The following is a 17,500-nucleotide window of genomic DNA, read 5'->3' on the forward strand; positions in this document are numbered from 1 at the left end:
TGGTGAAGTTTGATTTCTCCTGTAACAAGGTTTCCACCATCCCGGTGTGCTACAGGAAAATGAAACATCTCCAGTCGCTCCAGTTAGAAAACAACCCACTGCAGAGTCCACCTGCACAGGTGCACGCACATGCACACACACACACGCACGCACACACACACACACACACACACACACACACACACACACACACACACACACACACACACACACACACACACACACACACACACACACACACACACACACACACACACACACACATTCTTCTCACCTTTCTTTGTATTTGATAACAATTCTGAAACAAATCTTCTAAAGTTTCTCCACTTTACTGTGACCTAGGTGACTTAAAGTTTTGCACAGTATTGTTTTAGTGTTATGTTGGAATCAGAAATATATAATTGTAAATATTGATACTGATTTTACCTGTATCATCTTGTCTTGACATTCCTGTATTCAGCTGGCATGTGGCCATGATGGGATTTTGCTGTAACTGCTAATTTACTATAATCACAGTTGTTGTTTTTTACACAATAGTATGAAAATCACAGCATCTAGAATATCATATCTATTTAGGAGTTAAGCACCAGCTACAAAAAGTTTGAATACACATGTACTTCATCTAATTTAAATCTCTCTCTTCCTTGGTTTCAGATCTGTATAAAGGGTAAAGTCCACATATTCAAGTATCTGAGTATTGAGGCGTGTCGCAGTGAGAAGATGCCCGACTCTCTCTACCTGCCTGTCATCGAGCGCCTCAGCCTATCACGGCCCACCGCTGGCAGGTCAGTCACTGCGGTAACGTCACCACCCTACTTCTTTCATATCATCTTCTGCTGCCGTGCATCACTTCGATCCCCCCCAACCCGGATTTTTAAAGACTATTTGTTCTAAAAGTGTTCTGATATCCAAATGTCATTTCACTCAGTACGTAGTTAGGCTTGGGTCAGGCCAGGTTTTCCCAAACTATCTAGGAAGGTCTTCACATAAAAAGGGGGAGGGGTTTGCAATTACATGACCAATCAAAAACATGGACAAGCGAACTGGCAACAGGGCGCCATATTATATATCCTATGTGCTGCACCCTCTAACGGACTGCACCATTAATTAATCCCCATCGAGGCTACACACGTCCTCATAGAGCTGGAGTTACATCCCGTAACCACTACTTTTACAAACGTTAGATCAAACAAGAATATCAGACACATTTGAAGAAGTTAATACAGAATCCAGGCTAAAATTATCTGCAGCTACCAAATGAAGGAAGTTAACAGGGTTTATAATATCACTGCTGTAATTCCATTCCATTAATTTAATGTGTTGCTCAGATGTGATCTTATGGCGTGTGTGACCACTTTATTCATATTCGTTAAGCTGCTACCCCGGCATGTGTCAAACGGACCAAGGAGCAAATAAGAAACGGATATAAAAACTTAATTCAAAGCAGTAAATAGGCTTACTGTCATATATTGTACAAGTACAAGGCTTTAGTGCTCCGATCAGTCTGAGTCGTAGGATGATGTATTCCATGAAATGGAACCTTAATCTCTCGTACAAAAGTCGTCAGAGAAAGCCAACGAGGTTTGTCGTTCTCTGAACACTCTGCCCTCCACAGAAGTCTCACTCCATGAGATCTTCTATGAGTGGTGAGAATTGCTCGGTTAGTAGGCGGTGCTTTATTACGTTTATAATACAGGGTTAAAAGTTACCACGGTAACCACAAAACCTGCTTCATAGCCCAGGCCTCTGATTGTCTTCGAGATGTGTGTGTGTGTGTGTTTGATTTCTTGCCGCGGTAATGTGCTGCTGCCGGTTACAGGTTCGGCTCAAAAGCTGCACGATGGTCTCCAAAGCTGTCCGTACAATTTGTAGCCTGTAAAGATGTCGCTCATTTAACCTAAAAGAAAAGTTGTTTATCTTAGTTTTGTTGACTTGCAAACTCACAAGTCCGCTTCCTACAAATACAAATACAAAGACGCGATCTAATAACTAAACTACCGTTCTGCTGAGCGGTAACATCAGTTGGTGGGTGAAAATAGTCAGAAATGGATCATATTTGTTCTGAACTTGAGATTTTCAGGTTATTTTTTCAACCCTGTTTCCAAAAAAAGCTGGGACACTAAAATGTAAATTAAAAACAGAATGCAATGATTTGCAAATCACATAAACCCATATTCAATTGAAAATAGACCAAAGACAACATATCAAATGTTGAAACAGAAATGTGATTGTTTTATGAAAAACATATGCTCATTTTGAGTTTGATGGCAGCAACACATCTTAAAAAAGTTGCAACAGGGTCAACAAAAGACTGGAAAAGTATGTAACGTAAAAAAAGAAACACCTGGTGGAAAATCTAACAACTAATTAGGTTAATTGGCAACAGATCAGGAACATTATTTGGTTTAAAAAGAGCATTCGGAGAGAAAGAGTCTCTCAGCAGTGAAGATGGTGAGAGGTTCACCAACCTAAAAAAAAATATTTAAAAAAATACTGCTATTTTATTGCTTTCTATTATTCTATTATTATCTATTGCTTCCTGTATGCTGCTGTAGCGAAAACAAATTCCCCTCGGGGATTAATAAAGTAACTACCTAACCTAACCTAACCTAACTCTGTGAAAGACTTTCTGGTCAAATAGTGCAACAATCTAAGAATAATGTTCCTCATCATAAAATTGCAAAGACTTTGGGGATTTTATCATCTACAATACTTAATATCATTAAAAGATTTAGAGAATCTGGAGAAATCTCTGTACACAAAGGACAAGCCCAGAAAAAAACATTATTGGTTGTTCTTGATCTCCGGGCCCTCAGGCAGCACTGCATTAAAAACAGACACAATTCTTTAGTGGAAATCATACTCTGGGCTAAGAAACACTTCTGAAAATCATTATCTGTGAACACGGTTCATCGCTGCATCCACAAACGCAGGTTAAAACTCCACCATGCAAAGAAGAAACCAGATATAAACATGATCCAGAAACACTGATGCCTTCTCTGGGCTCGAACATAAGTTAAGTTAAGTGGAAAACTGTCCTGTGATCTGATAAATCAAAATTTTAGATTATTTTTGGAAATCATGGACGCTGCATCCTTGGGGTTAAAGAGGAGAGGGACCATCCAGCACTCGGCTCAAAAGCCGCTATCAGTGATGGTACAGGGATGCTTTAGTTCACATGTCATGGGTAGCTTGTACATATGTGAAGAAACCATTAATGCTGGATGATATATTCAGGTTTTGGAGCAACATGTGCTGCCATCCAGACAACGTCTCTGTTAGGGAAGATCTTGTTTATTTCAGCAAAAGAGTGTTGAAGCGCATTCTGCACATATTTCAACTGCATGGCTCCGTAGTAGAAGAGTCCGGGTGCTAAGCTGGCAGTGAGAACATTTCACTTCCAAAACTCCAGCAACTGGTCTCCTCAGTTCCCAGACGCTTACAGAGTGTTGTAAAGAGAATAAGTGACGTAAAACAGCGGTAAACATAACCCTGTCCCAACTCTTTTGAGACGTGTTGCTGGCATTAAATTCAAATTAAGCAGATATTTTCATAAAACCAAAAAAAAAGAAATTCAGTTTTGATATTTGATGCGTTGTCTTTGGTCTATTTTGAATTAAATATGGGTTCATGTGATTGTAAATCACTGCATTACATTTTACACAGCGTCCAAACTTTTTGGGGAAAAAGTAGAAATGCTGTCAGAACTTCTCAGCTGAAGACCTCCAACATGGCTGCCAGAGCTGCGTTACATCACCTCAAAGCCGTCTATTTTCTTTGGTTTTTAACAACATTTCTCTCAGCGGCGGGATCGACGCTGTCTGCTGGAACAGCTCGGCTGTCTGTGATCTGAGCTTCCTCGGTTTCTCAGAGTGGAGCCAAATCCTCCATTAGTCAGCTGAAAGCGATCCGTCCTGCGGCTCCCCGCTGGGTCACACTAACGCACTGACTGTCTGCCATCGAAGAAGTTCGCTGACACGTCAGGCCAGAATCCAGTCATCGCTGTGTCAGATATTATTTGAGTGACTGATTAAGGAAGACTTGATCAGTGAAGGAAAAAAGACAGAGACAGTCGCTGGGAACGAAAGAGTGAATCCAGCTGAATGATAAAAACTAAGCGACAGGGGAAAGTAGCCGACAGAAAATGTAGGAGTATAAATGTGGGAACAAAGAAGCAGTTGTTGGAATGATTGTAGAAATGGGAGGAAAGAAAGAAAGGAATGAAACAAAGAAAAGAAAAGAAAGAACAAAGGGAAAAGGAGGGACTAATCACATGACCCAACAAAGTAAGAAGGAACAAACAAGTTACACCGCAACAAAGAAATTATAAGTGAAAGAAACAAGAAAAATATGAAAGGAAGTAAAGGAGGGAGGAGAAAAGTAAATGAATAAAGAAAATGGGATGAGGAAATGAACTGGCAATAAAGAAACAATGAAATGGATGAAGATAGAAATGAGAGATGATGGTAGGAAGGTTGTGGAAGCGTTGTTCTCTTTCTTCAGACGAAGCCGTGAACAGATCGCTGCTATTTTTAAAACCCCATTAACGAAACGACCTTAAAAGAAAACCAGCTAAGAGTGAAACACAGCGAGGCACAGTTTACCGTCCACCTGGAGGACGCAAGAGTGTTTGTCTGCTGTTGCCCCGCCAAAATAAAACAACACAGGATGTTACATTTACTGTCAGGCTCTTAAATGTGTCTTTTTTTTGGCTCTTACATGATGAGTATCATCAGTCGGTGATGGAGGGGTCAGAGGTCACCAGGGGTGTGCACCTGTGATTGGTTTAAACTGCTGTAATCAATGTTACCTGCAGGTGGCCAGTTTACATACATGGTCAGTAATGTATATTTCTATGGCTTTAATTTAATAAAGTCAACAATATAATGCTGCTATGTTCAGCCAACGTTTAAGGATTACTCATCTAAAGTGTTAAAGTCCGATTTCAGTCACAACAGCTTCCTGCAGATGTTTCACAATAAAAGCCTTGTTAAGAAATAAAGAGGAAGACCAGAAGACTTTTGATTTGAAACACAAACAGGAAGTGTGTTTGTATTAATGTGTAACGGGGCAAAAAGAAGCAGATCAGACTGTTACTGCAGTTGATTCACGTCATGAATCAACCGTTACACCATAAATGTCCAAGTGGCAACTTTGGTTGTTATTGGCTCTTTTCCACGACATACACTTTAGAGAAGATGGGATCTTCAAGCACTTGAAAATGTCAATGAATTTCAACCAGATTAATAAAAAGATGAACTTGTTATTTCCTCACTTTGACAAGCACCACACCTATGGATGTCACAGAGAGGAGACCTGAACGTGCGCGTCGTTGTATGTTATGAAGCGACACAGAAACTGTAGAATAAATGATCAAGTGGAGGGGAGGAGAGGGAATATTGTTCACAGGAGGGTAATTTAGCCCGAGAAAATCCCGTATGTGCAAATGTGTGAGCAATTACAGCACAAATTATTGTTCAGTTGCTTGGAGACTGCCACAAGGCTGCGTTCACACGCCGTCTTAAACTCACCTAAATGTTTTACGTCCTCGTGTGTGACTTTGATCTATTTTTGTAAAACGTTGAGCTGAAAACCTTTTTCAGTTCTTATCTTGTTTTTGTCGGCTGTGCTGTAAAATAATTTCATGTTATTGTTATTATAGTATTGGTAACTCATAATGAGCTCCTGTCAATTTTACTCCTGGGTCTGAAAAATTAGGCCGATGCGGAAGTGCCTTAAGCTGCAGTACCACCGAGTGCCACTAGAGGTCGGCTCCAAAAAAACATCCAGCTACATAGACTCCCATTCAAGGAGTCTCATTAAATTAAGTTAATTTAATCAAATTAAGTCAATACAATTTTTCCACAAGTTATTTTGGTGTTGTTAGTCAAAGTCGCTCCTTTCTTTTAGTTTTCCGGCGGTCCATCTGAAAATAATCCCGTCATTGATGATGAAATACACGTTAAAAAAAAAAAAAAAAAAAAAAAAAATGTTTTGGGGGCGTGTTGACAGGCCTGTGGTGCAGTCAGGTTACAGCTATCGGTGGGCGGGACATAGCCAGGTTTCCAATCAGATTGAGGCATATCCCTCGTTCGCTGCCCAAATATGGTCACGCTCCGAACTAGCAAGATGGCGCCGGCCAAATTCTGAACTCGAGGCTTCATAACGGCCGTTCACAAACCAACGGGTGACGTCGCTGTTGGTTGCCGCTTGGGTCCAGGTCATGTTGATGAAGTGGTTGCTAAACTTTTATAAATCATGGTAAATTTTATTTAAAGATCCAATACTGTATAAAATCAGTTTTCCTTTTTTCTTTCATAAAGCAGGTTTAGCTGCTAAATAAATACTATAACATTTTCAGAACTCAGTACACAGATAAATGCTTGCAGCCCATATGTAGCAGCTGTGCCGTTTAGACTTCCATAAGTTTGTGATGTCACAAACTGACCGCCCTCAGCACGGCTTGTCAAACTGTTTACACAGAGGAACACACAGAGCGCTTATTCCATCGCAGGGGTAACGAAGTGTAAGACCGACAGGTTGGCCTGAGTGTACGTCACTCAGACAAGAGTCAACCAATCAGAAGAGAGAGCCAGTGATACCAGTGTGTCTTAAAGACACAGACACAAAGCAGCCTCCATAACCCCAGAGAGAAGCTGAAGAGATTACAGCCCCCCCCCCCCCCCCCCCCCCCCCCCCCCCCCCCCCCCACACACACACACACACACACACACACACACACACTGGCCCCGTTCTTCGAGAACTGCTGCATTAATTTCTAATGATATTTCAAAGATAGAAACGTAAGTATAAAATGATCCATCTGCTTCAGCGGGTCAGTTCAGATTCAGCTGACGATCAGGTCTGAGCTGGAGATGCAGATTTACAGAGGAGTGTGAACGCAGCCTTCCTGAGTGCCAGAGAAGGGGGTCAGACTCTCTCTCTTTCACTGTCTCGCTCTGTACTGTAACCCCCCACCACCACCACCACCACCACACACACACACACACACACACACGTGCGCCCTCCTCCTGTGTGTGTGTCAGGTGTGTGACCTGTTGTGTGTCTGCAGCGTGGAGGACATGGAGCAGCAGAAGAAGCAGGACAGCGACTCAGGAGTCGGCAGCGACAACGGAGACAAGAGACTGTCTGCTACCGAGGTAACGAGAGTGTGTTGGAGCGTGTGTCCCTTTTGTAGCTTTGTGTCTTTCTGCCTTTCTGTTTTAACCGATGTCATGTAGCTGTTCGTTAATGTGCATATTTGTTTATTACAGACAGAGCGATACGGTCTGATATTTAACGTCCACAGTTTAACCTGCAGAAGATCGTCTTGTTTTCAGATGCGGAGCAGTTCACATTTCTTTTTCTTTTTAAATGTGTCCTCCTTTTCACAAGTTTTTTTTTTCATATGTGGGACACAATTATTTTTACACGGCGTCCTTCTCGTCAGTGGATCCGTCTGAGGACAGCGACATTAAAGGATTTTTTTTTTTTTTAGCAGTCACTTACTGTTACGCTGTTTCTGCAAAGGAAAACTAAGATATTCTTAAATTCTTTCTTTTTCTTTTATGATTTCTGAGTTATCTCTGATTCTAAATTTAACATCATTCGATTTTCAGCAGAAACTCTGTTCCTTTTATCAACAGAACTGTAAGTTTGTTAAACAGCATGTTGTATTTAGAGCAGGTCATTCTGCAGAGCAATAATTGTATTATTATAAATTAAACCGCAGCTGCAGAAAAAATAATGTTGAGTTTTAAGTCTGATACTTCAAAGTTTGAAAATAAAATCTGCTTATTGGCTGATATTTAATGTTCTAATAACCACATGAAATTAGACCTGTAAACAATCCTTTCAGTCATTTTTATGCAAAACTACTTAGTAATTAAATAATATCAGCTTGATATATGTGAGGATTTGATTATTTTATTTGACATATGTGAAATTTAATATCCCCTGGATTAGGACTGCTCAAAAGTGTCAATTTAATAAACATTTCTGCGCTGAAGTACATTATAACTGGTATTTTCTGTTCTTATTTTCTGCCATTTTATTGATCAAATGATTGATCAAGAAAATAATATGCAGGTTTTTCCATAATATAAATAATCTTTAGTAGCTCTCTTATCTAAGTGGACTGTTTTTGGACACAGTTTTGGATTCAGTTGAGAACAACGTTGTTGTTTGTTGTTTGTTGTAGCCATCAGATGAAGACAGTCTGAGTCTTAACGTGCCAATGAGCCACATCACAGAGGAGGAAGGAATCAGCAAAGACGACTCCAGTGAACACATCAGCTCCCTGACAGGTACACACACACACACACACACACACACACACACACACACACACACACACACACACACACACACACACACACACACACACACACACACACACACACACACCTCTGTGGATATCCTGCCGATGCTGTGGACACAGCGAACTGTCCCATCGTGTCCACACAGACGCTTCAGAGCTCCATCTGTCACAGGTTGCGTTCAGGAGCAGTATTGAGGTGTCGGTCATCTGTGCTGCGGAAGCGCTCGGAGCCAAATACACGTACACACCAGATAACCGAGTAAAACAAAGTAAAATAGACCTGAAGTGCAAAAAAGACTTATTACAGCAGAGACACAACCGACGGAGTGTTACGGCCCCGTTAAGGGAAACATTGAGAGAAGGAAGAATTCATTTTTATTTTGCATTTCCAGAATAAAGTCAAACTTTCAGTTTTGGTTCCAGGCATACAACACTTCAACTTCATTGTACGCATTTCAACTTGATTTTTAACATTTCCACTTTGCTCTTCTTTTCTCCCTGGAGCCAAACTATCCTGATCCTGATAGCTTCAGCTTAAGAAACAGCAGCGTAGAAACAGACCTTTTTTGCAGCTTTGCTTTCTAACATGTCAGTTGTGTGTGTGTGTGTGTGTGTGTGTGTGTGTGTGTGTGTGTGTGTGTGTGTGTGTGTGTGTGTGTGTGTGTGTGTGTGTGTGTGTGTGTGTGTGTGTGTGTGTGTTAAGAGTATCTGGGCTGTCAAGCTCTATTAAAAAACAGCAGCAGCTCCCCAGACACACAGTTTAAATAGACTTCAATCAGCCTTAATTAGGTTAGAGCTGAATGAGGGTCACATTAACTGAGCTGAGTGGAAAGAGAGCTGTTTAGGTTAGTTTGATCTCCTAACAATCTCTTAACTGTGTTTCACCAAAATACATACATCCTTCAATCTGACACCATTTTTTCTATTGAATCCTCTTTACTGTTAAAACATACACCACGTGTTCCTGCCGTCGGTACGCTCTCATAGTTCTCTGACATGTTGGTACTCTTACTTGACAGCGCTGCAGTCTCAAATCGCACGCCGCCGTTCTGCGGAACATTTGAATGCATCGCCTGCCAACATATGAGCTGATTTTAATTATTTTACCCAGAAATTAACACATTTAAAACACGCACACTAAACACACCGATGCCGTCCAACAGCAGTTTGAAAATGCTGTGTCGGTTTTCCCTCCTTTTTCTGCTTCGTAACCAAGACGGCGGCGGTCGAGTGTGAAAAGTGTCCGTCGCAAAAAGATTGTGAACGTTCCGAGTGCACTTGCAGCACACTGCATGTTTCCGTACTCGACAGTGTGAACGCACCGATGCACTTAGTGCGAATAGTACGTGTTAGTACGTAGGTACGCCATTTGGAACACAGTAATACGGAACCTCTGACTGCATTCAGTTCACATCGAGGAACTTAAGAGACTTTTCTTCTCCAGCAGTCTGAAACATCAGCGGATCAGTTCTTCTGCACAGCGCTGAGATCAGCTGGTTTTCACTGGAAGTACATTTCCAGTGAAGTTCCCTGTTTCAGTGCACTGGTGTCAGTGCAGACATCAACCTGTCAAATATCCTGCTGTCATCGCAGATCTTTGTTACAAGTGTGGAAAGTGTTATAAAACCACATTTGAGGGATAACTGAGATAAATGTGAGTGGACGGACAGACAGACGGACGGATGGACGAATGTATTTACTTTGTGCTGTCGGTATCGATATTGGCCCAAAAACGTCCGTATCGATCTGGCTCTCTACAAGTTGCAGAATTGTTTGCAGAAAATAGTTTTTTTACACGAACGCTGCTTTAAATGTTCCACTGAGGACGTTCTTGAGGACAATTTGTGGACCGGAAATGTCACAAACACACCGATTATGCATCATTAACAAAATAATAACTAGGGAGTGATTTTGGACAAAGCTGAAGACTCCAACACGTCGGTTCAAGCCAATTTAACGTTTCCTCCTTTTCAGCCGACCCAAACTCCGACTCGGTCCGCCTGATCGAGGAGAGTCCTACGGAGGCCCTGAAGGACCAGTTCAGCTACAGAGACTCTGCGCTCAGCACTCGCTTCATCAACTACATCAAGGCAAGATCTCCCGTTGCAGTTCTCCTCTGAGTGCTTCGCTCGGGGATGATCAAAGATTGATGCACTAAATGCTTCACTTCATGAATAATGCCCCTCTCTGATTGCAGTTATATAAAACTGTTATGTTATTCCAGCGTCAGTCGGTCTCCAGGAGTCGGAGGTTATTTTTTTAAATGGCGCCTAAATTGTCACTTTATGTTTGTTCATGTGAGTTTAATTTACGTTTAGACTTCAGTTTAGTCAGTTGATTTGTCTTGAACCGCCTCAGAAGCTGCACTGTAAAACAGACACGTCTTTAGGATTTGGGTTCATGCACATGTTTTACTTCTTTTAACTTCTTTCAAGCTACAATCAAATTTTATTTCATAATTTTACAATTTCTCTCTGCACGAGCGCTTTTGGGCCTATTTCCTCCTGATTTGATTTTGTCCCTTTAATGCTGAATAACTTCTCACGGAAACATCACAGACCCATGCTCAGTGGTTTAGATAGAAGAAGACACTTGTACCAGTAGATATAAAAACAAATTACTGAATTGGATCATCTCCATTAAAAACAACAACAAAAAACATATCATAAATATGACTCATAAAACGGCAATCTGCAGTGTGCTTGAGTTGAACCATCATAATATTCCTCAGACGGCTGAAATGAACACATTTACAAGAATGAAATCACAAACTGAGAGGATTCAAATTCTGAATAGAACATGGAGGAGTGGAGCGACTGTTTGTTTGGGTGACGTCGCAACAATTTACAGCTGCTCATATCATCTGATTTGCCAAACTTCTAATTTCATATATCGGTAGCTTACAAATTGATAATCATTTTGAGACCTAAATTTGTATGGAAGCAGTCTATTGTTTTTGTTTTTTTAATGAACAACTCTTCTCCTGTAAACAAACGGTAGATGCAGGCGTCCACACACCAGGGGGCGCTGCAGAGAGGGATGAAGTTAGACTGATGAGCCTGGATGTCGAAGTTCGTCCCTCATCACAGCTTCTGCTGCATCACTAACAGACACAGTTTACATGAACGCAGGTCACAGAACAGACTTCAACACGGACCGGCTTTGACCAGGGGAATTTTTACCTGAATCCAATGCATGCTGGGAAGTTATTTTGAAGCCAATTATTATTGATGCTTCTAAATAACTTAATTTAATGAGTTAAGTACATAAATTGGTCAGATGAATTTATGAGATCAAGTGACATTTTGAGTTGATAAGAAGTTGGAAGCTGGAAGTGTGAAGGAGAAAGTAAAGATTAGTTTTCCTGCGTTCCCCAAATCAAGAACTCGCGTTAACAGAACTTCGTCGGTCCGTCATCAATCGTGTATTAACATTGAAAGTGATCAGGATACATTGACTTTCATTGGGATCATTTAAACACTTCACCTGGAAGTCGCTTCAAGGTTCAAATCATGTGACTCCTCACTGACAGGATGTGTTTGTTCATTAAAGACGGTGATGTTTACACTGAGAGAAACCCGGCTGTTTAGCGTCACCATTTCCTCCTTTGATAACTGAATCATTTTAATGCAAATCAAATTAAGCCCAACTCTCTCCATCATGAGTTCAGGTCTGCCCGCGTGTTATTGAAGTTTTCACAGTGTAGAGAAACGCTCCTGTTACAGACGGTTACATCACACACTGAGCCTGTGTGTCACCGTGGAGACACAGCTGTGACCCAATAATGACGCAACACAAAACAAAGAGCTGAAGAGTCTGATGATGTTGATTTGTTCGCCGGTTCTTCAGAAATGCACATCATTGATTCCTAAATCCACCCGGATCATCTGAAGATCATCAAACATGTGAGGAGCAGTCATGAGGTCGACACTCTAATCTGAAGTGAACGTTTGCTAAAACGTCCACCTGCCGTGTTTGAAGCTGTTTTTGTTGTGCAGTGGACTCCAAATGTTACATCTCTCTCTAATTCAGCTCGGAGAAATTTTTTAGTTGGATTTTATACGGAATCCTTTTCTGATCCGTCATGGACCAATTGAATCGGATTCAAAGACAGTCAGACATGAATCCTATATTGTTTTTATGATAATTATACAATAATAATAAGACGTGTTTATACTCTATATGTGAGAAGTCCATATTCGGGGGTGCTCCGTGCTTGTTGGACTGTGACACAGTGGATTTATTGCTGTGAATTTAATAGCAACTCTTTGCAGACAGTTCAGCCTGTTGTTTCCGTCCATTTCAGCATCTGGAAGAGACGAATAAAGAGGAACAGATAAACAGTTTTTTTTATTGTACAGAGGGGATGGTGGTGACATCTCTGACTTTTGGCCAATGGCCGAGTGAGCGTGTGTGGACCACGTGACCGCCGCAGCTGTTGCTGATGTGTGTTTGTGTGTTCAGGGTCGGACGGCGGCAGACTTCGACGAGCCCCTCAGGATAGAAGAAGACTCGCACTGGCCAACGGAGCAAACGTGAGTTGTAACTTCTGGACGTTTTCTCTTGTTCACCTTTACTCCACTACAACTGTTTTACTTTTCACTCCATCCCACAGCAAGAGTTACTTTTCAAACTAAGATTTACATTAAAAAGTAAATCATGTTGCTAAGATTTTTAAAAAGAGCGGTCATCATGTTTACATGCAGTGTTTAGTTTGGACCTTTATAAAATGCCTTTAAATGACCTCTGATGTTCACATGGCGCTGAATGTTAGAAGTTTTTTTAATAACTGTAACTTCTAATTTTACATATTTGTTTATTGTAGGTTTCTAATCTTTTCTGAACTGCATTTATATGAAATATTTTATAACTTTGATCATTTAACTTGTTTCACCAGAGATAGTGACATCACAGTCTTTCTCCCTCCACCACTCCTGTCGATAAACCTTTTTTCTGATCTCATTTTTCGCATTACATTCTGTGCTTAATTTGAAATAATTCAAAAATAAATATGAAATGTATCTTTTATTGCGTCGACACTGATTTTCATGTTTGTATAGTTCATTGATGGAAGTTTATAATATTCAGACAGTCGCTCATTCGATTTAAAAAAAATATGCTTAAACTGTCATTTCTGTGGGACATTTACAGTACGCAGCTCATCACTTATGTCTTTGTGGTCACAGGTCAAAGGTTAAAGGGGGCACAGAGCTCCACATTGACATGATTAACCAACTGAAAGAGGCTGTGGAGCTGCTGCAGGACCCGAGCAGGTGAGAAACCCAAACCCAGCACCTTCAGCAGCATAACAACAGGGACAGCATGATATTTCACTCTGCTGACACACACATTCATTTCAGCCATACAACGAGGGAAATGCAGCCTCATAAAATAGGTTGATGTTCAAAATAAATTACCCTGAGATCCTGGTTCTCTTTTGAATATAAAATGAAGCTGTAACAAAGTTGAACTGTGAACCAGATTTGAAGATAATCCTTCTGCATCATATACAAACAGGACTGTAAACAAAAAAACCTATATTTTCACGATGTCGTCTGTTTTTGTGCATCAGAGTGAACACAGAGCATGACGATCTGTCCGGAGTCCATCTCTACCCGGTGGAGATCGTCACAGTGGACGAGTCCCTCAAGTAAGAGTCCATGTACTTCTGCTTTATTATTTGTTACCTGACTTTATTCCATCTAAAATATAGTTCTGGCCTGACAAAGAGGGCAAAAACCAAATCCCCGTTTCCAACATCGGCTCCTGGAGGGAAAAACACTTTAAAACACGTATTGCTCTCGACTTCACTGAGACGGCATCAATCCAAGGTGAACAGGGAGATTCCTCTTGAGTGCTCGACGGATTTTCTTCCTGTTTTATTTGTGCAGCGAAGAAGCCGGAGACTGTATGAACTCATTTTTAGGCGTCCTGAATTTATGACAACAAAACACATAACAGGAGGATTCCTGCATGTTGAACTGGGCCGACCAAACACTTATTGCTGACTGACGAATTGAACATACTCGCGAGCTTAGCAGCAGTAAGGCTACAGCCTACCCATGATGCAACAGTCTCTGTAGCAGACCGGGTACACTGGTTTTCTCTGCTCAAAAATAACGAGAGGCTTCAGAACTTCAAACATATTTCTCATCAGTCATTATTCTCAGTCAGTGCTCATGTTTTATAAAACTAAAGGTAGTCATAGCAACAGTGCTGACACTACGCACTCTATTACCAGTTAACTGGCAAAACTTTTCTTACCTCTAAAAACTGAGGTGTGCTTTTTTTTTTTTTTTTTTTTTTTTACGGCAATTTTGCTGTTTTAATAAGTTTGACTTGTGGTTTTGGTGCTTTAGCTGCAAATGGCTGCATGTAGTGTTATAATGAATGTGTCACTGCAGTGGATCTGAACTTTTTTCTTCCTTTATTTTATTCTCTGTCTCCTCAGTGGGCAGGACAGTGATGACGGCGCCACAACACCAAAGGTACAGTGTTCAGAACCTTTGCACTTGTCTTACTTTGAGTGAAGCCACAAACAGACAGCTGTCGTCAGCACACATGATAATTAATGACAAACTGAAAAACAGCAATTACAGTGTTTTTAAACTTCAGTCACAGATGATGCTTCTTATCTGAAGAGACCTTTAGTTTGGTGGAAAGTTCTGTTTATAGATGTCCAGAAAAATGACAGAAAAGTGCTTTGATGTGACAGCAAAGCTATTCTAAGATTGTGTGTCTTATATTAATTTTATCTTTTGCGCTCATAATAATAACAATTTAATCAAACTGACAAATGGCTGTCGGGGTTTAACAGAGGCCAGACAGATCCTCCCACTTCACATTCTCTTTTACAAAACAACATCTGCAGTCATTACTGTGTCATCATCACCGCTGGAGGCGCTGAAGGGACATTTTGAAGTCCTGCACACAGTCGCTTCTATTGGAAATATGCATCTCTGCAGACGGGAGCCGGCTTCAAGTAGGACAGGCTAGTAGCAGCTGTTGTTCCCAAGATAATGAATCAGTTACAGAGAAACTGTTTGTACCTTCAGTACTTTGTTAACAATGTTTAAAGAACGGAAGTGAAACCCGAACTTCCAGGTTCTGTTCCAGAATGAAGGAAACCTCATCAGGATCCCACAGACAGTTCATGAGTAACTAAACATCCAGTTACAACAGATCCTTTCTCAACACTGTGTTGTAACCACAGACTGTGTATAAAACTGGACGTAGCTTCCGGGTCCGAAAGGTGATGCGGAAGTGCCATGAAGTGCAATACAAGGGAGGAACACCAGGGGTGGGGCGCCAAGAAGGCTCTGGCTCCATAGACGCCCATTCAACTTCTCCCATGAAATACAAAGCGTATGTTTGATTGACAGGTCTGTGGTGCAGTCAGGTTTTCTCTGTAGGTGGGCGGGCATAATGGCCTCTGGTTCCCAACCAGATGGAGTCAGATCTTCTTGTCAGAAGTTCTTGGGCTCTGGATCTCATAACTCTTGAGATTTATTTTAATTATGAGACAGTAAGTGAGGCTTCCAAGTGATTTTCCATTATTGCACTGCACTTTAGGACAAAGTCGTTCCTCTGAATCCTGCTTATTTCAAGCCCCGCCCACTTGGAGGTGCTTCCAGTCTGCAGAGATCCCCCAGTGCGGAGGCTCAATAGTTCCTTCTTGATCACTACGCTCACCTGGTAGAGTAGCAGTGGTCCCAAAGTGTTTGGTGTTTGTCCGTAGAGATGTAAAGTAGAGCCTGTAAGTGTGTGACTGACAGAAAGTGCGCCGAGCCTAAACGTGTGATGCGTTCCGTAGCAGCACTTGGAGGAAGGTGGCTATGAGTTCCAGAAGAAGAGACAGATGATTCTAGAGAAGGCCAGGTTTGAGGCCCAGCTTGCATGCCGGGAGTATGAGTGGCATATGTCAATCCAGGTAACCATAGCAACCAGACCACTGGATGCAGGCTCTGTGCCGCCCCTCGCAGGCAACTGTCCTCAGTCGTGCTTCCTCGTGAAACCGACAGTTGTGTCCGTGTGTGTGTGTGTGTGTGTGTGTGTGTGTGTGTGTCTGTCTTTGTGTGTGTGTGTGTGTGTGTGTGTGTGTGTGTGTGTGTGTGTGTGTGTGTGTGTGTGTGTGTGTGTGTGTGTGTGTGTGTGTGTGTGTGTGTGTGTGTGTGTGTCTGCCGTGTTCTTCCTGTCACTCAGCCAGCGATCCACACTGAGCTCATCACGCGTGTCCCGTTTTCATGTGGCAGCGACTCACATGTGAGCAGAGGGGAGGCGGACATGTGTGTTTATCGCTGTACGTCAGTCTGAATCTTTCACCAGTCACTGCGATCCTCAGAAACAAGAGTTTTTATGAAGTTCACAGAAAACCTTGTTCGTGGCTGGTGAACCGATTCATCTGCAGAAGGGGCCGATGTGTCATTTGGGGTCTTTGTTTTCTGTTTGTTTTTTAATCAACACTGTCAGAGAGTTTTTTTAAGAAATGTCTTTAAGGAAGACATTTATTCCATTAAAGGAATAGTTCAACAGTTTGGAAAATGGTCAGAGTTTGTGCTTCCCTCTTATATACAAAGTGTTGTGTTTTTGTTGTTGTTGTTTATGTTTGTGCACAGATTGAACAAAAACAATTCACAGAAGTGATCATTTGAGCTGATCATTGAAGTTTTAACTCAGGTATTAAACCGAACAGCTGTCGCCTCGATGTACAATTTGACTCGTCAGTTCCCTGAATCTCCACAACAGAGGTGGAGAGTGCAAAGTCAGCACGACCCACAGAGACACATTAACGGTCTCCTCCAGATGTGTTTTTGCTAATCTGATATTATTCTGCGTACATTGAAGACCTGCACTGTGGTGGAAAAGGGGGACGATCAGCGGGATTCCCCTGCAGGGTCATTTTTAATTAACCTCACGGTCTTTGCAAAAAAATCTATACCACTTAATTTGTGTTAACTTTCCCTCCTCTGGAGTGTGAAATTGTCCTAAAGAGTGCTGACACAGGTCTTTCTCTGGCAACTGGTCGAACGGCGGCTAAAAACACATGCGGGGGGGGGGGGGGGCTCTTTGTCTCTGAGCCAGTTTGGAGGTCAACTCTAGTTTGATCTTGTGTTAAAATGTGCTGCTTCATCACAGCAGCGTGTGTGTGTGTTTCTGTGTACTTTACATTTCTGTGGAGTC

General features: G+C 41.6%; 1 protein-coding gene across 7 annotated transcripts in view; it reads left to right on the plus strand.

The window, feature by feature from the left end:
• Window positions 1–17,500, plus strand: part of lrch1 (leucine-rich repeats and calponin homology (CH) domain containing 1) — a 91,682-nt gene that overhangs the window by 46,161 nt on the left and 28,021 nt on the right. For 4 of the 7 annotated variants that reach the window (XM_069712085.1, XM_069712087.1, XM_069712080.1 and 1 more), the window contains exons 5-14: window positions 1–119; window positions 655–785; window positions 7,073–7,160; window positions 8,201–8,306; window positions 10,295–10,410; window positions 12,785–12,855; window positions 13,507–13,593; window positions 13,893–13,970; window positions 14,772–14,808; window positions 16,134–16,250. The exon at window positions 1–119 is cut by the window's left edge and continues 18 nt beyond it. In XM_069712085.1, coding sequence (XP_069568186.1) covers window positions 1–119; window positions 655–785; window positions 7,073–7,160; window positions 8,201–8,306; window positions 10,295–10,410; window positions 12,785–12,855; window positions 13,507–13,593; window positions 13,893–13,970; window positions 14,772–14,808; window positions 16,134–16,250 — 950 coding nt within the window. The remainder of the gene's footprint in view (window positions 120–654; window positions 786–7,072; window positions 7,161–8,200; window positions 8,307–10,294; window positions 10,411–12,784; window positions 12,856–13,506; window positions 13,594–13,892; window positions 13,971–14,771; window positions 14,809–16,133; window positions 16,251–17,500) is intronic. The other 3 variants (XM_069712083.1, XM_069712086.1, XM_069712082.1) reach the window with 2 other exon arrangements.

The sequence above is a fragment of the Brachyistius frenatus genome, unplaced genomic scaffold (genome assembly GCF_029030835.1).
Source record: "Brachyistius frenatus isolate BFR_SWC_R1_liver_20210118 unplaced genomic scaffold, ASM2903083v1 Contig_106, whole genome shotgun sequence".
In the NCBI taxonomy this organism is placed as follows: Eukaryota; Metazoa; Chordata; class Actinopteri; family Embiotocidae; genus Brachyistius; species Brachyistius frenatus.